The 22,446-nt window shown below is 43.1% G+C and overlaps 1 protein-coding gene across 1 annotated transcript in view; it reads right to left on the bottom strand.

Annotated features, from left to right (window-relative positions):
• LOC141101611 (uncharacterized) overlaps positions 1-22,446 on the bottom strand; it is a 32,877-nt gene that overhangs the window by 4,737 nt on the left and 5,694 nt on the right. The window contains exons 3-4 of the mRNA XM_073590786.1: positions 11,332-11,388; positions 3,289-3,369 (exon numbers count right to left, since the gene is read on the bottom strand). Of these exons, the coding sequence (XP_073446887.1) occupies positions 3,289-3,369; positions 11,332-11,388 (138 nt within the window). The remainder of the gene's footprint in view (positions 1-3,288; positions 3,370-11,331; positions 11,389-22,446) is intronic.

The raw sequence follows: 22,446 nt of genomic DNA, 5'->3' as shown, positions 1-22,446 counted from the left end.
GTACAAAGATCAATTTATATAGACAGCAGAAATTGAAGATAATCCCATCACATGAAATAAAGGTGTATTACTGGAATATGTCATCCCTTTCTGATCATTGGGTGTCCAACTGCTGGGACCAATCATGACATTAAAGATGTGACAATGCTAATTTTACACTTCCTATTCCCTATGTTACATTGCACAGGGATTACCAGTAATTCCCAGTACATGGATTTTCAGAACAGTTATATTCACTTTACGGGGGCTTCATTGCCAATGAACAGAGAATATTATAAAGCTGAAGCCCCGTTATTCTAAAGATCAATGGAGGTTCGAGCAGTTGGACATCAATTCATTCAAATTTATTCATGATATTTTCCACCCAATGTAAGTATAAAATTGTCTGTTAGTAAATCAGCAGCAGCCAAAGCATTATTACAGTTGCTATTCTGTCATATGTGGCAAAAGGAAGAACATATTGGCTGTCAGTTTTTAATTAGCTTCTTAGAAAACAAACAATAGAACATGCTAATTCAACAGTGACAACCAATCTGGCTGCACTTCCTGTTCTCACTTTTTTACTCTGTGGACATTTATCTATAACTAAGCCCTGGCTACTGCTCTGATTTATTTTATAATGTTGCTGAAGAGCCCGGCGTTACCTGGGCATAGTAACCAACCGTGGTTAGTTACAACAAATTATAATGATTATATTGCACATAAAAACATTTCACATCATATATTCAACACTACAGATTTGCAACACAAATTAACTAAACGATTACCCAAGTATTGATAGTATTTTATTTTCAACTCATTCAAGAGCTTGGTTTTCCTTTCGGTGCAAAGAAGATCAGATTTTTGGCAGTTCCAACTATTGAACAGGCCACGTAAAGTTGACCATGATAAAAGCATGGAGATTGCAAATCAATCCCTACTACTTTTAAGGACTGTCCCTGAGACTTGTTAATGGACATTGCAAATGCCAGTCGAAGTGGAAACCGGAGGCGTTTATAATCAAAAGGCAAATCAGATGGAATGAGTGGAATTCTTAGAATGAATATGTCCTCTCCTTTGGCACATCCTGTTGCTGAGCTGTGTATCTAATCCTATCCTGTGTGATACTGTCTGCTGAGCCATAAATGTGGCGCCCCCAGGAGTATGGTTGCCACAGTGGCATTACCTTCCTCCTAGGGAGTGTGATGTCATGCTTGGAAGCAATAAAGGGCCTCTCTATCAGTTAAACACAACACACAGCACAGTTCCCACTCCAGGCCAGCAGAGGGAGCTCTGAACCAAAACTGTATCTAATCCTATCCTGTGTGATACAGTCTGCTAAGCCGTATATCTAATTCTCTCCTGTGTGATACCGTCTGCTGAGCCGTGTATCTAATCCTATCCTGTGTGATACTGACTGCTGAGCTGTGTATCTAATCCTATCCTATGTGATACAGTCTGCTGAGCCATCTATCTAATCATCTCCTGTGTGATACTGTCTGCTGAGCCATGTATCTACTCCTCTCCTGTGTGATACTGTCTGCTGAGCTGTGTATCTAAACCTATCCTGTGTGATACTGTCTGCTGAGACGTATATCTAATCCTCTCCTGTGTGATACAGTCTGCTGAGCTGTGCATCTAATCCTACCCTGTGTGATACAGTCTGCTGAGCCGTATATGTAATCATCTCCTGTGTGATACTGTCTGCTGAGCCATGTATCTAATCCTATCCTGTGTGTAACTGACTGCTGAAATGTCTATCTAATCCTATCCTGTGTGATACTGATTGTTGAGCTGTGTATCTAATCATCTCCTGTGTGATACTGTCTGCTGAGCCATGTAGCTAATCCTATCCTGTGTGACACTGTCTACTGAGCCGTGTATCTAATCCTATCCTGTGTGATACAGTCTGTTGAGCTGTGTATCTAATCCTCTCCTGTGTGTTATTGTCTGCTGAGCCATGTATCTAATCCTATCCTGTGTGATACTGTGTGCTGAGCTGTGTATCTAATCCTATCCTGTGTGATACTGACTGCTGAGCCATGTATCTAATCCTATCCTGTGTGATACTGCCTGCTGAGCCATGTATCTAATCCTATCCTGTGTGATACTGACTGCTGAGCTGTGTATCTAATCCTATCCTGTGTGATACTGTCTGCTGAGCCGTGTATCTATTCCTATCCTGTGTGATACTGTCTACTGAGCCGTGTATCTAATCCTATCCTGTGTGATACAGTCTGTTGAGCCGTGTATCTAATCCTCTCCTGTGTGTTATTGTCTGCTGAGCCATGTATCTAATGCTCTCCTGTGTGTTATTGTCTGTTGAGCCGTGTATCTAATCCTCTCCTGTGTGTTATTGTCTGCTGAGCCGTGTATCTAATGCTCTCCTGTGTGTTATTGTCTGTTGAGCCGTGTATCTAATCATCTCCTGTGTGTTATTGTCCGCTGAGCCATGTATCTAATCCTATCCTGTGTGATACTGTGTGCTGAGCCATGTATCTAATCCTATCCTGTGTGATACTGACTGCTGAGCTGTGTATCTAATTCTATCCTGTGTGATACTGCCTGCTGAGCCGTGTATCTAATCCTTAAGGAAAAAATAAAAAGAGAGGCGCAATGAGTGTACCTGTATTAAAATTGATTTCCCTACCTAAATGAACAGGGTGCTCACCTTAGAGGGTTGTGTCACCCTTGTACAACCACGGTGTGAACGTTAGTAGTGGGTGGGGAGCGTGTCCTCTCACCCCAGTAGGGCACTACACGTGGCTGTCGGCAACCTCCGCTCTCCTGTTCGGTCCAGCTCTCACCGGCTTCCAGATGTATCTTGTAGTCGGCCACATAAGTGCGATACCAAAGGTCCTGGAGCTTCTCAGCATCGCCGAAAAAACCGCAGGCCCTCCCGTGTATCTAATCCTATCCTGTGTGATACTGGGCTCCCCCTGCAGTCTGTGTCAGGTTGTGGTCTGCGTTGGCACGATAATAAATTGTGTTATTTCCAGCTTTACAGAAGGACGATAACACCATAGAATTGGTAACAATAATAGGCCTCAGTTACCACAACTGTCTACAAAGAAAACTGTTGCTCATAGCAACCAATCACAGCTCAGCTTCTTTTAAACAGCTCTGGTGAAATGAAAGATGCTTAGTGATTGGTTGTTATGTGGAGTGGGCGTGGCCGATACACACATACATATACTCATTTTTATTTATATAGATTAATATTTCTCTTGAAAAAATATCACAGTGCAATGCAGAACACAAACAGCATTTTCCATTTGCGTGAAAAATCCTAATATAGAATTACCGTACCTTGGCTTCTTTATTTTCTGGTAGAAATTCAAATACATAGACATTTATGCCACTGTTGGAATCACGACCTTGGTAAATTAGCTAAATATATATATAAAAAAAACGGAAAAAAAAAAACAAAACAAAAAAGCATAAAAGAAAGCATTAAGCATAGTTCAAAGATTCTATACAAAATAATATATAAGAACAGAACTACAGTATTTATTTAGAAAGTGCAGTCTGATGTGCTTTAGGTGATATTAGTGAGAGGGAACATAAAGGAATGGATGTCTTGTGCTCCTCAGCAGCCACTGCTTGTGATGCATCGTGTCGGATAACGGGCCCTTTCCACTACATGTCTGGGGACCCTTTGGTTTGATTTTATTTCATTGTATTGTATTGATTTATTATTTTTGCCTTCACTTGCTGTTCCTACTGTGACTTGGGCATACTTGTATGCTATTATTTGCTATCTTATTAAGTATACATCTCTAGAGGATCTCATGGAATGTATTATTTCATGTGAGAGTCTGGGGCAGAGTATTAATCAATATGCAGCCTCATTGAAATTATTGAAGGATACGTGCTCTTTTTAACTATTTTTAAAGGGAACATTATAATCTGACACACACTGCAGAGTTGACTGTCAATCAATGCACTGAAGAGTGATTGCAGTGTGCTCACTATATAGTAAATGACTGGAAGCGAGCAGCTGCAGGGGGAATAAAACTTGTTTTGTTCCCTGTGGCCCCTTCTCCAGTAAGCTGGCTATACAGGATTTAAACACTATTTACCCCAAAATTACCATTATTTCCACAGGTAAATCACATTCCTGGATAAGTGTTAAAATTTGACCAGCGATTTCTCATTTTTGCAACACCATTTTATTTTTATGGACCACATCACATCACATTTGAAGCCACTTTGAGGGGTCTATATGATAGAAAATACCCAAAAGTGACACCATTCTAAAAACTGCACCCCTTAAGGTGCTCAAAAACTCATTCAAGAAGTTTATTAACCCTTTTTTGAATATTTTTAAAAAAATGAACATTTAACTTTTTTTCCACAAAAAAATAATTCAGGTTCAATTTTTTTTATTTAACCAAGGGTAACAGGAGAAATTGGACTGCAAAAGTTATTGTGCAACTTGTCCTGAGTACGCTGATACCTGATATGTGGGGGGAACCACTGTTTCAGCGCATGGCAGACCTCAGAAGGGAAGGAGCGCCGTTTGACTTTTTCAATGCAAAATTGGCTGGAATTCAGATCAGACGCCATGTCGCATTTGGAGAGCCCCTGCTGTACCTAAACAGTGGAAACCCCCCACAAGTGACCCCATTTTGGAAACTAGACCCCCCAAGGAACTTATCTAGATATGTGGTGAGAACTTTGAACCCACAAGGGCTTCACAGAAGTTTATAACGTACAGCGGTAGAATTAAAAAATCATATTTTTTCAACAAAAATGATCTTTTCACCCCCAATTTTCATTTTTCCAAGGGTAACAGGACCCTAAAAGTTATTGTGCAATTTGTCCTGAGTACGCTGATGCCCCATATGTGGGAGTAAATGACTATTTGGGTGCATGGCAGAGCTTGGAAGGGAAACAGCGCCATTTGACGTTTTTGGCTGGAATTGAGATCGGACACCATGTCGCGATTGGAAAACCCCTGAGTACCAAAACAGTGGAAACCCCCACAAATGACACCATTTTGGAAACTAGACCCCGAAGGAACTTATCTAGATGTGTGGTGATAACTTTGAACCCCCAAGGGCTTCACAGAAGTTTATAACGTACAGCGGTACAACTAGAAAACCATATTTTTTCCACAAAAATGAACTTTTCACACTCAATTCTTATTTTTCCAAGGGTAAGAGGACCCTAAAAGATATTGTGCAATTTGTCCTGAGTGCGCTGATACCCCACATGTGGGGGTAAACCACTATTTGGGCGTTTGGCAGAGCTCGGAAGGGAAGCAGCGCCATTTGACGTTTTTGGCTGGAATTGAGATCGGACACCATGTCGCGTTTGGAATGCCCCTGATGTACCAAAACAGTAGAAACCCCCCACAAATGACACCATTTTGGAAACTAGACCCCCCAAGGAACTTATTTAGATGTGTGGTGAGCACTTTGAACCCCCCAGTGCTTCACAGAAGTTTATAACGCCCGGGCGTGAAAATAAAAAAATTGTATTTTTTCCACAAACATGATCTTTTAGTCACCAATTTTTTTATTTTCCCAAGGGTACAAGGAGAAATTGGACCCCAAAAGTTGTTGTCCAATTTGTTCTGAGTACGCTGATACCTCATATGTGGGAGAAAACTACTGTATGGGCACACGTCGGGGCTCGGAAGGGAAGTAGTGACGTTTTGGAATGCAGACTTTGATGGATTGGTCTGCGGGTGTCATGTGCATTTGGAGAGCCCCTGATGTACCTAAACTATTGAAACTCCCCACAAGTGACCCCATTTTGGAAACTAGACCCCCCATGGAACTTATCTAGATGTGTGGTGAGCACTTTGAGCCCCCAAGTGCTTCACAGAAGTTTATAACGCCTGGGCGTGAAAATAAAAAATCATTTTTTTCCACAAAAATGATATTTTTGCCCCCAATTTTTTATTTTCCTAAGGGTAACAGGAGAAATTGGACCCCAAAAGTTGTTTTGCAATTTGTCCTGAGTATGCTGATACCCTATATGAGGGGGTAAAACACTGTTTGGGCACATGGCAGAGCTTGGAAGGAAAGGAGCACCATGTGACTTTTTCAACGCAGAATTGGCTGGAATTGAGATCAGACACCATGTTGCATTTGGAGAGCACCTGATGTGCCCAAACAGTGGAAACCCCCCAATTATAACTCCAACCCTAACCCCAACACACCCCTAACCCTAATCTCAGCCCTAACCCTAGCCCTAACCCTAACCCTAGCCCTAACCCTAATGGGAAAATGGAAATAAATACATTTTTTTATTTTATTATTTTTCCCTAACTAAGGGGGTGATAACGGGGGGTTTGATCTACTATTTATGGCGGTTTTTATGTTTGGCAGCTGTCTCATGCTAAAAGACGCTTTTTATTGTAAAAATAGTTTTTGCATCACCACATATTGAGAGCTATAATTTTTCCGTATTTTGACCCAATGAGTCATGTGAGGTCTTATTTTTTGCGGGACGAGTTGACGTTTTATTGGTACCATTTTCGGGCTCGTGACATTTTTTGATCGCTTTTTATTTCAATTTTCCGGACGCATAATGAACAAAAACCAGCGTTTCATGAATTTCTTTTGGGGGGGTGCGTTTACACTGTTCTGCATGCGGTAAAATTGATTAAGCGGTTTTATTCTTCGGGTCAGTACGGTTACAGCAATACCTGATTTAGGTCTTTTTTTAATGTTTTGTCGGTTTTATGCAATGAAAACTATTTTATATAAAAAATAATTATTTTTGCATCACTTTATTCTGCGAGCTATAACTTTTTTATTTTTGCAGATGACGCTCTATGGCAGCTCGTTTTTTGCTGGACAAGCTGACGTTTTCAGTGGTACCATGGATATTTATATGCATCTTTTTGATCGCGCGTTATTGCACTTTTTGTTCAGTGGTATGATAATAAATCATTATTTTTTGCTTCGTTTTTTATTTTTATTTTTTAAGGGGTTCGTTAAAGGGGTTAACTAATGGGACAGTTTTATAGGGCGGGTCGTTACGGACGCGGCAATACCAAATGTGTGTACTTTTATTGTTTTTTTTTTATTTTCAAAAAATGAATTTATTGGGGAATATTTTTTTTTTTTTTTAACTAATTTATTTAGCGATTTTTTTAAAATTATTGTTACACCTTTGTTTTTTTTAACTTTATTACATTGTCCCAGGTGGGACATCACTGTCCTGTCACAGATCGCTGATCTGTCACATCACAGATCACTGTGACAGATAAGCGATCTGTCACAGGCACTGCTGCAGACTTCCTCATGTCTGCGCTTTGCAGGCAGTGAGGAAGTCAGCTCCCTACAGGCCCCCAAAGGTCCCCATCGCCATCTTGGATCCGGGGGCCAGTAGGGAAAGAGCCCCCCGCAGCAGCGCTGCACATTGCGCTGCTGTAGGGGGCTCAGGGAAGCAAGCCCCCTCCCTGCCGATGCTTCCCTTTAACCCCCGGTACACCTCCATCGTGTTTTATCACGGTGTACAAGGGGTTAACATGTCAGGGGCGGTCCGTGACCACCCCTGACACATTGTGCCGGGTGTCAGCTGTGATAATCAGCTGACACCTGCCCGCGATCAGCGGCGCTCACCACGTGGACGCCGCTGATCGCTATGACATACTATCCCATCCGTGGGAATTAAGTCCCAGGGCACATGGACGGGATAGTACGTCTGATGGCAGAAAGGGGTTAAAATCCAATAAAATTACTGGTCTTACAGATGAGCGAAATGAGCAGTAGTCATGCAAATAGTAACAGAGGTTGTTAACGTGACATCAGACGTTTCGACCCTCCCGTGTCTTACTCATTGAGTCGCTGGGAAAAAATAATAACAAGTATACACGACAAAATAATCAAGAATATAATTGCACTCTGAAAATAGATGCACATAAAAGGTAAAAGTAAAGCTTAAATACTAAAATACTAGCCCCAGTTGCTATGTGAAAGCAGGGGGCTGAAAGCATAAAAAAAAAATACAAAACCCTGTTCGGGAAAATACTCAAAAACTGAAAAAAATGGACATGTGAAATTCCCCATCAAAGTCTTCCGAACAGTCAAGTTACAGTTGTGCTCACAAGTTTACATACCCCTGCAGAATTTTTGCTTTCTTAGCCTTTTTTCAGAGAATATGAATGATAACATCAAAGATTTTACTCCACTCCTGGCTAGTGGTTGGGTGAAGCCATTTATTGTCAATCTACTGTTTTTTCTCTGTCTAAATAATAATGACAACCCAATACATCCAAAAGACCACAATCAAATGGTGATTTTAGTCTGGTAACATGCACAGAAGTTGACACAAATGGGTTTCAATGGCTATTAAAGGTAACAGCCTCACCTGTGACCTGTTTGCTTATAATCAGTGCATGCATAAAAGCTGAATGAGTTTTTGGGATCCAGATAGACTCATGCATCTTTCATCCATCCACTGAAGTTTCTGGATTGTGAGTCATGGGGAAAGCAGAAAAAATTGTCAACGGGAAAAGGTAGTTGAACTGTATAAAACAGGAAAGGGAACCAAAAAGATATCCAAGGAATTGATAATGCCAGTCAGCAGCATTCAAACTGTGATTAATAAATGGAAAATCAGGGGCTCTGTAAAAACAAAACCAAGGTCAGGTAGACCAACAAAAATTCTGTCCACAACTGCATGGAAAACTGTTCGAGATGCAAAGAAAACCCCACAAATAACATCAACTAAAATACTGGACTCTCTGAAAATGAGCAGTGTGGCTGTTTCCAGATGCACAATAAGGAGGCACTTGAAGAAAAATGGGTTGCATGGTCTAGCCACCAAAAGAAAGCCATTACTGCACAAATGCCATAAAGTATCTTGCCTACAATATGCAAAATAGCACAGAGACAAGCATCAAAACTTCTGGAACAAGGTAATTTGGAGTTATGAGACCAAAATTGAACATTATGGCCACAACCATAACTGTTACATTTGGAGAGAGGTCAACAAGGCCTGTGATGAAAGGAACACAATTCCTACTGTAGGGAAGGTGACCTGACAGACGGACTTGTCAGCAAGCAGGAAGGAGGGTTTGCACATTTTAGGCAGATAGCAGTTATGACAGTGGGGAAACAGCTAGGAAAGTGTAGGTGACGTGCAGTACCTGGGGTTGACCACAAGATGGCAGGGAGGAGTGTGAGTTCAGGACTTGACAGCAGCTTAGGGCTTTAGAAACCGTTGGTCACGGGGGCAGAGTTACAGTGAACCGGGAAAGCTATAAATTTGACAGGAGGGTTCCAGAAAGTTCCAGTCCCCGGGAGGTGCTCAAGAGACCAGAAGTCTGTGACAGTTTGTGTGCTGTGAGGAGAGCCAAACCAGGGGACTGAGGAGAGAGGAAGTCAGGGGGGTGGTCCTGACATGAAGTACCGCAGTACAGACGAGGCCCCGGGGAAAAGCATACCGTACTGAAGACGATATCTGACCAGTGAAAGTGCTGATAGTGTACGGGCCTAAGGCGGCCACAGTGACTGCGCTGACCGGATCGTCACTAAGGGAAAAAAGGACGGTACGTGTGTTTACGTCCCTGGTGAAAAAAGTACGGTGTGTGTAGCGAGGCCTGGAAATGGAAGGCCGTGAAGGTATTACGGTGTACTGCTGAGGCCGTCAGTCAGACGGTGAGGAATAAACTTGGACCTGTTGTACCCGAAACCTGCCTCCATCTTTTGTCTGTGACATCTTTGTGCGATATACAGAGGGACCACCCCCCAGCCTGGCCCACGACTCTATACTACTGTAAAGCACGGAGGTAGATCGCTGATGTTTTGGGAATGTGTGAGCTACAAAGGCACAGGAAACTTGGTCAATGTTGAATGAAAGATGAATGCAGCACGTTATCAGCAAATACTGGAGGCAAATTTGCAATCATCAGCCCAGAAGCTGCACGTTCCAACATGACAACGATCCAAAACACAAGGCCAAGTCAACCTGTCATTGGCTACAGCAGACCAAAGTGAAGGTTCTGGAGTGGCCATCTCAGTCTCTTGACCTCAATATCATTGAGCCACTCTGGGGAGATCTCAAGCTTGCAGTTCATGCTAGACAGCCCTGGAACTTACAGGAACTGGAGGCTTTTTGCCAAGAAGAGTGGGCAGCTTTACCATCTGAGAAAACAAAGAACCTCATCCACAACAACCACAAAAGATTTCAAGCTGTCATTGATGTTAGAGGGGGCAATACACGGTATTAAGAAATGGGGTACGTAAAATTTGATGAGGGTCATTTGAAAGTTTTAGGTTGTCATTATGATTTTATACGAGAAAACAGTAGTTTTCCAAAAAACAAATAGCAAAAAATGGCAAAAAAACCAAGAATGGATGAACAAGGGACAATTATACTAGATCTTCGTACGTTTATAATTGTTATGAGGCAGGTATATGATACTATGATGTAAAGAAAGGAAGCAACATATAAGTAAATTACCCATGTCTGAAGAGTAATCAGTATAAACCAGAAATAAGACTGTTTTCAGTGGTTCACAAGAGGGATTGCTGTGAAAATAATAATATTTTTTGTCATCATGATGATCTTCAACTAACTTGAATATTTGGAAGACTTTGATGAGGAATTTCACTTGTCCATTTTTTTCCGTTTTTGAGTATTTTCCTGAAAAGGGTTTTGTATTTTTTGTTGTATGGTTCCAGCCCCCCGCTTTCACATAGAAACTGGGGCTAATGTTTTAGTATTTACGCCTTACTTTTACCTTTTATGTGTATCTATTTTCAGAGTGCAATTATATTCTTGATTATTTTGTTGTATTTACATGTTACTTTCCCTTCCAGCGACTCAATGAGTAAGACCCGGGAGGATCGAAACGTCTGATGTAGCTGTTGTCGCTTTAACAACCTCTAGTACTATTTACATGACTACTGCTCATTTCGCTCATCTGTAAGACCAGTTTTTTGATTGGATTGTAATAAATGAAATTTGTTTGCATTACACTTCCCATGAGTGTGCGGTGAACTCTTGACTCTCTACTATTTGGGGCTTTTCAGTCCGTTACACCAGCACCTTACCTGTTGGACAGAGTGCTCATCAAATTTAAACCTCTCATATGGTCTGTATTCAGACAGCAATGCATTGACTGACCTTCGATCTCTCATCCCAATATTCCATCTTCATAAACAAACTGGAAGTTTAAGCCAAGAAATCCGTGCTCAGTACATGCATTGAAGTCTGAATCCGGCCTTACGAAGAGCTGAACATGAATCGAAAAAACACTGACAGAGCACTGATGAAAGCAAGTACACAAATACAGATGTAAAAAAAATAACGTTTAGGAAATTGAAACTTGGACGTTAATTGTTTGGCAATCTACATTTTGTCATAGCTACGTGCATGGCTTACTTTTGGATTTTGCTCACAGCAAGCTGTTGTGGTATCATCAACATCAGGAAACTGGGTCTTTAAGTTAAGAAAAAGCAAAACAAAGAAGATATGTTATTGGAAGATATTGGTGAATTATCCTGACGATACCCGTAGCTGGGTTTACACACAGTGGATTCGCTGTAGATTAGTTGTGGATTCGGAAATGAAAATCCACAGCTACTGTACAATTGGAAAGATTGTGAATATAATTTCATAAAAACAGTTTAAAAGATTTAAAGGCATATTGCAGATTTTTCCATTTGTGTAATTTTATCCATTGCCACATACTGTATACAGGTCAAATAATTGCAATTTATGTGAACCCAACCTAGATATTTTGTAATAGTTGAAATTATTATTATTATTATTATTTATAATAATAATAATAAAAGAGGAAAATAAATCATTGTCCTAGATGTGTCTAAAGCAAAACTTGCTCTTTCTTGCATTTTCATTCAGCGGCAGATGAAATACAGTCATGGCCGAAAGTGTTAGCACCCTTGAAATTGTTCCATAAAATGAAGAATTTTGCTCAGAAAGTTATTGCAATTACCGTATATACTTGTGTTTAAGCTAGGTTTTTCAGCCCCTTTTTTGAGCTGAAAAAGATCGTCTTGGCTTATACATGAGTCATAAACAAGAAAGCCGGTCGGGAGAGGGGGAGGGGGGAGCAGAAGATATCATACTCACCCTTCTGGCATCTGCATATCAGACTCTGCTACATCTCAGTCCCGCCAGAAGGGTGAGTAGGACTGGGGGATGGAGGAGGGTGAGCCATGCCATATTCACGTGTCCCCGTTCCACCGCAGCGCTGTCTCCCGGGTACTCTGGCTGTGATGTTCAGGTCTGAGGACACAATGACGTGGTTACTGCGTGCCCTCTGCCTGAACAGTCACTGCAGATAGCCGGCAACACTGAGGAGCAGCAGGCAGCGATGAAAGGTGAGTATGTCATTTTGTTTTTAAATCACAGCAGCATTATTATATGGGGCATATATTAATATGAAGCATGTTATGGGGCCACCATTAACCTTTGTGCAGCATTATATCGGGCATATATTAATATGGAGCATGTTATGGGGCCACCATTAACCTTTGTGCAGCATTATATGGGGCATATATTAATATGGAGCATCTTATGGGGCCACCATTAACCTTTCTGCAGCATTATATGGGGCTTATATTAATATTGAGCATCTTATAGGGCCACCATTTTACTTTTATTAGTATCTATTTTTATTTTTGAAATTTACCAGTAGCTGCTGCATTTCCCACCCTCGGCTTATACTCGAGTCAATAAGTTTTCCCAGTTTTTGTGGCAAAATTAGGGGCCTTGGCTTATACTTGGGTCGGCTTATACTCGAGTATATACGGTACACATGTTTTGTTATGCATATGTTTATTTCCTTTGTGTGTATTGGAACCACACAAAAAACAGAGAAAAAGACAAATTGGACATAATTTCAGACAAAACCCAAAATTTTCTGGAACAATTTCATGGGTGTCAACACTTTCTGCCATGACTCTATATCAATGATACTTACAATACTTTGGCTACACTTAGGTCACATATTTGTTTTGTTTTTCGTTTTCTCTGTGTAAAGGTCATGTGTTCATATGCAATTGCATTTTGCATGTACATTAATTTACTTTTTCGGCTCAGACCCAGTTTCTCACTTAGGTCACATATGTATGACTTAGGTCAGCTGATCTCATAAATATGACATAATGTAATGTTTGAAAATGGAGTAAAAGAAAAAACAAAGATCAGCTCATGTGCAAATTACACAGGAATTTTGTGCATTTTCTGCTGTGGAAATGCAAAACAAGTATATGGATTTTGACTCTGTGGAATTTTCCCTTCTCAGTCAAGTCGACAAATAGCATACATTTACTGACAGAGAAATTGAGATGTTATGAAATGCTAAATCCCATACACTTTATTCAAACTGTTAACACACTGCATTTTTTTCCACATGGAAAAAAAACACAAAATACTCTTCATGAAAACTTACTGACTTAATGACTAATTATGCTTAGAGTATATAACATTATCATATTCATCAGCACTTTGCAGACATCATTATAACTGTGCACATTGGGCCTCAAAATGTAGATTCCCAATCAGTATGTCTATGGAGTGTGGAAGGAAACCAGAGAACCTGAAGGAAACCCATGCAAACATGGGAGAACATTGCAGGTTGTCTTTGGTCAGATTTGAACTTAGGATCCCAGTGCTAACCACTGAGCCAACATGCTGTCCAACTAGACTTAAGGGGTTGTGCCATGAACAAAAATACATTTTAATCAACAGATCTTGGAATACAAATAAACTTCACAATGAGATGTGCTGAGATAATCTTATAAATGTGCCCCTGCTGTGTACTGTGTAATGACAGTGTCTGACCGTGCAGGAACATGGTTTGATCATGCCTCAGCTTCTGGGCAGGGAAGGAAGCCAGAGAGTATACAGACATTACAGTAGTGGATCACAGCTGATTTGTTCTGTGAGGTAAAATATTGTTTAAAAACAGGCAGTGAAATGTTTTACCTAGAGATGAGCGACTTTGCCTTTTTTAGGGTCGAGTCGGGTTTCATGAAACCTGACTTTCTCAAAAGTCGAGTCGAACGAAATCGGCCGACTATCGGGAAAAGTCGGAGGTCCGACTGAAACACGAAACCCAATGCAAGTCAATGGGGAAGCAAAGTCGACAGGGAGTGGAGGACAGGAAACACACCTTCAGTGCCCATTTCAATGCCAACAACATCATTTCTTATTACTTAGGCTTGTCAACCTTAATTTACTTTATAATAATAGTTACGCATTGAAAACTGGGGGTTATTTGGCTAAAGTTGTGGAGGGAGTAGGGCTGGCTCTTGGTTTTCGTGTGCCCCCAGCGAAAGAGTGTCGGTGGGCCCCTTTAACATGCACCACAATTCATGATGCTCCAATACGGCAGAGAAATATTGGTATAGTACAATGAAAAATACTTCACTTCTTACATGACATGACTGATATCTATTTTAAATTCTACAATAGCTCAAAAAACAGACAGTATTTTACTCCATACAGTATTATGGCCACCACATAGTGCGCCATACAGAATAATGAGCCCCATATATTTCTCCATACAGAATAAATGTTCCCATGTAATGTTCCATACAGTATATGATGAGCTCCACATAATGTATATGTTGGTCCCCATGGATGATGCTCCAGTGTCTTATGGGCCCAAATAATGCTCCATATATAATGGGCCCCATTTCAAAAGCTCCAGTGTATAATGTAAATGCTGCTCCAGTGTCTGATGCCCCCCATTTGGAATGCTCCAGTATATGATGGGCCTCATGGATGATGCTCCAGTGTCTTATGGGCCCAAATAATGCTCCATATATAATGGGCCCCATTTCTAATGCTCCAGTGTATAATGGGCCCCATAGATGCTGCTCCAGTGTCTGATCTGCCACATTTAGAATGCTCCAGTATATGATGGGCCCCATGGATGATGCTCTAGTGTCTTATGGGCCCAAATAATGCTCCATATATAATGGGCCCTATTTCTAATGCTCCAGTGTATAATTGGCCCCGTAAATGCTGCTCCAGTGTCTGATGTCCACCATTTGGAATGCTCCAGTATATGATGGGCCTCATGGATGATGCTCCAGTGTATGATGGGCCTCATATATCATTTTCCAGTGTATAGTGCTCCCCAAAAATTGCTCCCAACCTTTAAAAAAATTAAATACCTTTCCTCACTGAGCACTGCTATACTCTGGACTCCTCAGCGTCGCCATCTTCCAGCTCTCTGCACTTGGGACTGTTTAGGCAGAGGGCATACAGACATGACGTCATTGCGCTCTCTGACCTGAATGTCACTGTCAGGAAACGCAGAAGACGTCACGGCGGTGGAGTAGTGAGAGGTAAGTATTGCAAGTGCTGTGGCCCTGAGCAAGCAGGGGGGCCCACTCGAGGGCAACGGCACTGGCACAGGGCCCCTCATAGTATGTCGGTGTGTCTGAAGGCGAGCGGGCCCTCCCACCGGCAGAGACACTTTGCGTACTATCAGGGGCCCTGTGCCAGTGCCGTCGCCCACGAGTATGCCCCCCCACCTGCTCAGGGAACCGGCACTTTCATATGCACCTTCCTCTGTGTCACCGTGTAAGGTGGTATAGTAAGTGGGAAGGGGCACCTGTGCTTCATCAGGGTCACATTCTGGCTCTGTACAGTGCGAGGGGAATGTAGTGTTGTGGGTGAATGTACCAGCAGAATCATCTAGCAGTGGCTGTGCATCAGTGCACTCCATCTCTGATTCATGTTGGACTGGGGAATTCAGTATTTGACTTGATAACCCAGGCATGGTATGTGAAAAGAGTTCCATGGAGTAATCTGGAGTATGGGCTGCCGCAGCCTTCACTTTTGGTGGGAGTGAAGGACACAAGGAAAGGGGTTGTTCCTGACCAGAAGCCTGCACTGTCGACTCAGTGCTTGCATTTTTTGAAACTTCAGAAGAGGAGGCGATAGAGCTGAAGGCTGTTTCAGCAATGTAAGCCAAAACCAGTTCCTGATGCTCCAGCTTTAAAAGCGGTTTACCTACTCCCAGAAAAGGGAGCCTGCCAGGCCTTCCAGAGCCAGACCATGCTGCAGGCTCAAAACCTCCTGCCTTAGCTGCTATTGTGCTTTTGGCCTAACCAGCAGATGCACCACCACCACCATCAGTACCAGCTGGCCCCCCACACCCACGTCCACAGCCTCTTCCACCATACGTCCTAATTTTTGTGAAAATGGACCCAAAATACCAGCAGATATATTGTACTGTATCAGAAGCGTAGAGCTGTATACAGTCTAGGGATAATTGTAAATCTCCGTATATATTTCATGAGTCAGACACAGATGCTCACAGGCTCAGTATGGATTAGACAATAATATAAAAAAGTTGAAAAAGGGTACAGTATCACCAGATACAAAGTATATATAGTATAGTTTAAACATTCTAAATCTCCGTATATATTTCAGGAGGCAGACACAGACGCTCTCAGGCTCAGTATGGATTACACCACAATATGAAAAGCAGTAAAAGGGTAATGGATCAGAAGCGTACAGCTGTATACAGTGTGGGGGTCATTGTAAATCTCCGTATATATTTCCAGAGTCAGAAACAGACTCTCACTGGCTCAGTATGGATTAGACCAGAATATAAAAGCAGTAAATGGGTAATGTATCACAAGCGTACAGCTGTATACAGTGTTGGGGTAATCGTAAATCTCCAAATATATTTCCGGAGAAACAGACAGACGTTCACAGGCTCAGAATGGATTACACCAGAATCTAAATAGCAAAAAAGGGTACTGTATCAGAAGCATACAGCTGTATACAGTGTTGGGCTAATTTTAAATATCGGTATATATTTCCGGAGTCACCCTCAGACGCTCACTCAGTCTGGATTTGACCATAATACAAAATGTTGAAAAAAGGTACTGGATAACAAGATAGCAAGTATATATATTGTAGGGTGCAATTTAAATCTCCGTATATATTTTCGTAGTCACCCTCACATGCTCACTCAGTATGGATTTGACCGTAATACAAAATGTCTAACAAAGTTACTGTATCACAAGATAGGAGGTGTATATAGTATAAGGTAAAATTTTTATCTCCGTATATATTGAAGGAGTAAACCACACATGCTCACTCAGTATGGATTATACCATAATAAAAAATTTAGAACTAAGGTACTGTATCAGCAGATACCTGGTGTATATAGTATAAGTGAAAATGGAAATCTCCCTATATATTTCCGGAGTCACATACAGATAGTCAGCATGTATTTCTCCGTGATACCAGCCAGTACACGGTAGTGTGGGAGGAGCGTACAGCTCTTTACGGTGTGGGAAATAATGAACGTTCGTTCACTGTGCAGAAAAAAAGAATAAAAGTAGGAGTGCTGTGTAAAAAGCAGTCTGCACAGCAGTGTCCACACAGCAATACTGCTATAAGGCGGGCTAATAATCAGTGCTGCTGCACACAAGAAAATCCTCCCTGTCACTGGCAGGCAGCCTAATAACTAGCGCTGCTGCACACAAGAAAATCCTCCCCTGTCACTGCACACTAACAATTGCGTTCAGCACAAGCACATAAGAACTTCTGTTTACAAGCCTAAGTGTCTCCCTAATGATAAACAGCATCAGCAACCTCTCCACACTGTAAAGATGGGCAGAAGAAAAATGGTGGTCGATGATGAGGACTTTTATACACACTCCGTTATTTCAGGAGTCACCCTCAGACGCTCACTCAGTCAGTATGGATTTAACCGTAATCCAAAATGTTGAAAAAAGGTACTGTATCAGCAGATACCAGGTGTATCCAGTCTAGGGGTAATTGTAAATCTCCGACTATATTTCCGGAGTCAGACAAAGACACTCACAGGCTCAGTATGGATTAGACAGGAATATAAAAAGTTGAAAAAGGGTAATGTATTACAAGCGTACAGCTGCAAACAGTGTTGGGGTCATTTTAAATCTCCTTATATTTTACCAGAGTCAGACACAAACTCTCACAGGCTCAGTATGGATTACACCAGAATAATAAGTAGAAAAAGGGAAATGTATTTGAAGCGTACACCAGTATACAGTGTTGGGGTACTTTTAAATCTTCGTATATATTTCAGTCTCAGTAAGCCAGTCCAGACTCTCCACTACAGGAAACTAGATGGATACAAGTACAGACGGAAAGTGGAGTGATTGCAGAAGCTTGGGAATTACTAATTGCTATGAGTTCATTTTCCCCTTCACCATTGAGGTCTGATGAACTCCCTCTTCTGGTGAAGGAAGGTAGTGAGGCTGATTACCAAGCACCTGAGCTGGGAGAGGATGACTGGGTGACGGGGATCTCTGACTGGATATAAGGCAGCCGACGCCCTTCTGCCTCGCTGGTAATTTCTCTGTGGAATTCTAGGAGACCAGTCTGATTCCTGCTCCTCAAAAGCTAAGTTTTCTGCTTTGCCTTTTTGCATTTGTGTTTTGGTTTTAGTTTGCCTTGCTTTTCTGGATTCTGCCATTCCCTGCTGGGGTGAGCTGAATTCCTTTTTTGTCGGTTTGCTCTGTCTTCAGAAAATACCTGAGTACTGACATAGTCTTTTTGAAGCCTAGCGTCTTCAGGGCCTTTTTCCCTGTCAGTCTGTTGGCTCTTATTTTTATAGGGTTTTTCGCGGATTGCAGACAGCAGCTTTCCTATCCTGTCCTATCTAGTTAGCTTGGGCCCCATCATTTGCTCAGTCTATCTTTCTATCTGTGTTAGTGTTTTTTCTTCTTGCTTCACCGTCATTATATGTTTGGGGCTGCCTATTGCTTTGGGGTCTGCTCTGGGGCAGTTTAGATTTCCCTTTCTGTCTTTAGGCTAGGCAGTTCTCCGGCTGTGATTGAGGGGTCTAGGGCACCCCCACGGCTACTGCTAGTTGTTGTTGATAGGTTCAGGGGTCTGCAATCCGATAGCTGCCAACTTCTCTGGTTTTCTGGACTTAGCTAGCATTTATGTTTTTGCCTCCTACGGTGACTCATTCATAACAACTAATCATGGGAAAACCTCCCAGGAGAATTCGCAGAGGCGATGCTGACCCTCAATTACTTTGTCTGTGGAGACAGCGAAAATGGTTCTTTGTGAAGAAAGGGTTGCTGTATCACAGTACCGTGGATCCCATCACCGTTACTCATCTCCATCAAATTGTGATCACAGGGAGAGATGTAGACATGGTCCTCACTGCCTATCATGTTCTGTCTGGTCACTTTGGAGTGCAAAAGACAGAAGCCACAGGCTGTAGGCGATTCTATTGGATGGGCATGAGAGGAGACATTGAAAAATGGTGGCAGGAATGTCACATGTCTGTGACTAGGAAAACTGTGAAAGCTGATCATAAAGCACCACTGCATCCAATTATGAGTCGACGTCCATTACAAATGGTAGCCATTGATCATCTGAAGGTAGAGCCCAGCAGGACAGGCCATAGCTATGTCTTAACCATCATCGATCAGTTCACCAAATTTGTTCTGGCCGTCCCTGTGAAGGATTTGACTGCCCAGACTACACAGCGGTGGAGCAGGGAGAGGTAAGTATTGCTAGTGCTGGGGCCCTGAGCAAGCAGGGGGGGCCCACTCTTGGGCGGCGGTATTGGCACAGGGCCCCTCATAGTATGCCAGTGTGTTTGACGGCGAGTGGGCACCCCCACTGTCATAGACACTTAATTGTACTATGAGTGGCCCTGTGCCAGTGCCGTCACCCAAGAGTGAGTCCACCCACTTGTTCAGGGCAACGGCACTTGCCCGGGTGCGCCAGGTGGTGACCCCGGCCCTAGGGGGGCAGCCCAGTTAGGATGAAAAAATGGCAGATGTTGATGTGCAGGCTGGACATTCAGCAGCTGCAAATGGAGGAATTGGAGAAGTCCGAGGAAGAGGAGGACAAAAGCGAGCCATTTTTCTGGCAACCTATGTGTCATCAGGGGAAGGTAGGACAAAATCCTTTGAAACCCATGCATGGTTCATTTTAATGAAAGTTAGATCATCAACATTTTGGGTTGACAGATGGGTCCTTTTTTCTGTCAGGATTGATCCAGCAGCACTGAAGACACTTTCAGATAGCACACAACCAGCAGGGCAAGCGAGCTCCTGTAAGGCATATTGTGCCAATTCAGGCCAGGTGTCCAGTTTACAGGCCCAATGGTCAAAGGGGACTGACCTGTGAGGGAGAACATCGATATGGGAGGAGAAGTAGTTTGTAACCATAGTTGACAACTGCTGTCTCCTGTCACTTGCAATCGATTCATTATTACCAGTCATGAGAGCGGTACTTGAGAAATCAGTTGACAACATGGCCATGAAACCCCTGTCTCCAATGCCACTTCGGCTGTGTGCACCACAAACACCTCTTCCATTTTGCCCTCTACGGCTCGTGGGAGAACCAGCACCGCTGCTGTGTGCTGGGATTGCCTCAAACAAACGGTTTACCAGAGTTGCTTGTTTGTTAGCCAATATTATCTCTAGGTTCTCCTGTGGCATGATGTTCTGTAATTTGCCTTTATAGCGTGGATCAAGGATGCTAGCCAACCAGTAGTCGTCATCCTTCATCATTTTGGCAATGCGGGGGTACCTTTTTAGGATCCGCAAGGCATAATTACACTTGTGGGCCAATAATCCAGGTGTCAATGATGCACTTCCAGTGGTGGGTGGAGGAGCACTTTCTGGTAAATCCACATCCCTCCAGTCATGCAGAAACCCTGTACCTGACCTTGGCACGCCAACATTTTCACTTGCCCCCTGAGAAGCATCCTCCTCCCCAAAATAATCATCCCCCTCATCCTCCTCGTCCTCTTCCTCTTCTTCCTTCACCACGTCCAGGTCAGTTGCTCTCGCTGGCAATGGCTGACCCTTAATGTGCGTCAAAATTTGCATGAGCAGACGCATAAGTGGGATGCTCATGCTTATGATGGCGTTGTCTGTGCTTACCAGCCGTGTGCATTCCTCAAAACATTGAAGGACTTTACAGAGGTCTTTCAGCTTTGACCACTGCACACCCGACAACTCCATGTCTGCCCTCAAACTGCCTGCCCATGTATCCTCCCACAAATGCATTACAGCCTGCCTCTGTTTGCATAGCCTCTCAACCATGTACATGGTGGAGTTCCACCTTGTTGCAACGTTTATGATTAGGTGGTGCTTGGGGAGGTGGAGCGATCGCTGCAGCTTCTGCATACGACTGGAGTGTACGGGCGAGCGACGGATGTGCGAGCACAGTCTTCGCACCTTATGGAGCAGGGCTGTTAACTTCGGATAATTATTTAGGAAGCACTACACCACCAGGTTCAAGGTGTGAGTCAGGCAAGGTATATGTCTGAGTTTTGCAAGGGCTATGGCTGCCACAAAATTCCGGTCATTATCACTGACTACCTTGCCTGGCTCAAGATGTAGACTGCCCAGCCATGACTCAGTTTGTCGCTGCAAGTAGTCGGCCAGTACCTCCGCGGTGTGTCTGTTGTCGCCCAAAGAAATCATCTTTAAAACAGCCTGCTGCCACTTACCACTAGCTGTTCAAAAGTGGGACACCTCGTGTGCAGCACTGGCAGCTGCGGATGAAGTGCTCATGCGACTGCGCTCGGTCGACGAGCTTTCACTTCTGGAGGAGGAGGAGGGTCGAACATCTACAGCCAACTGTTTCCTATACCGTGGGCTAGGCAGCACTGATCCACCACCGCTGTCCCCTGTGGAGCCTGCATCCACCACATTAACCCAGTGCGCAGTGATAGACACGTAACGGCCCTGGCTATGCCTACTGGCCCATGCATCTGTTGTGAGGTGAACCTTTCCACTCACTGATTGTTTGAGTGCATGGACAATGCGGTCTTTAACATGCAGATAGAGGGCAGGGATGGCTTTTCGAGAAAAGAAGTGCCGACTGGGTAGGTCATAGCGTGGGACAGCGTAGGCCATGAGCTCTCGGAACACTTCACTTTCAACCAAACGGAAGGGCATCATCCCTAATGAGATCAGTTTGGCAATGTAGGCGTTCAAAGCCAGTGTACGTGGATGAGAGGATGAGTACTTTCTTGTCCTACTCAGAGTGTCTGGTAGGGTGAGCTGGACTTGAGAGCTGCATATGGAGGAACTAGCGGTGGACCTGACGGACTGAGAAGTGGTTGGTGATGGTGAGGGTGGTGATGGCCTAGATTCAGTCTTTTGTTGCAAAAACATTGTGATTCCCTGACTGCTTTGGCCTTGCGACGACACCTCAACATTTCTTGCTGGTGGTGTGCTTACCGGTGGGCTTTCGGTGGGGGAAGCGATGGAGCGTTGCTGGCTACCTTCAGTCGGAGCAGGTGCACATGTGCTACCTGAGGTTTTCGTAGTCCGTTCACACTTGCAAGTGCATGGTGGTTAAATGTCTAAGCATGCAACTGGTATTCAAATTTCGGAGATTTTTCCCTCGGCTAAAGGTCCTTCCGCATTTCTTACAGATCACCTTTGCCTCATCAATAGGATTTTGGTCAAAAAAGTGCCACACTGCACTCTTCCTACTATGGTATAAATTTTCTGGGCTTGCACACTGTGCTAA

Source organism: Dendrobates tinctorius, unplaced genomic scaffold, assembly GCF_039654945.1.
Source record: "Dendrobates tinctorius isolate UK_male_01 unplaced genomic scaffold, ASM3965494v1 ptg000011l, whole genome shotgun sequence".
In the NCBI taxonomy this organism is placed as follows: domain Eukaryota; kingdom Metazoa; phylum Chordata; class Amphibia; order Anura; family Dendrobatidae; genus Dendrobates; species Dendrobates tinctorius.
The sequence above is the reverse complement of the archived record's forward strand: the minus strand, read 5'-3'. Positions and strand labels throughout refer to the sequence as shown.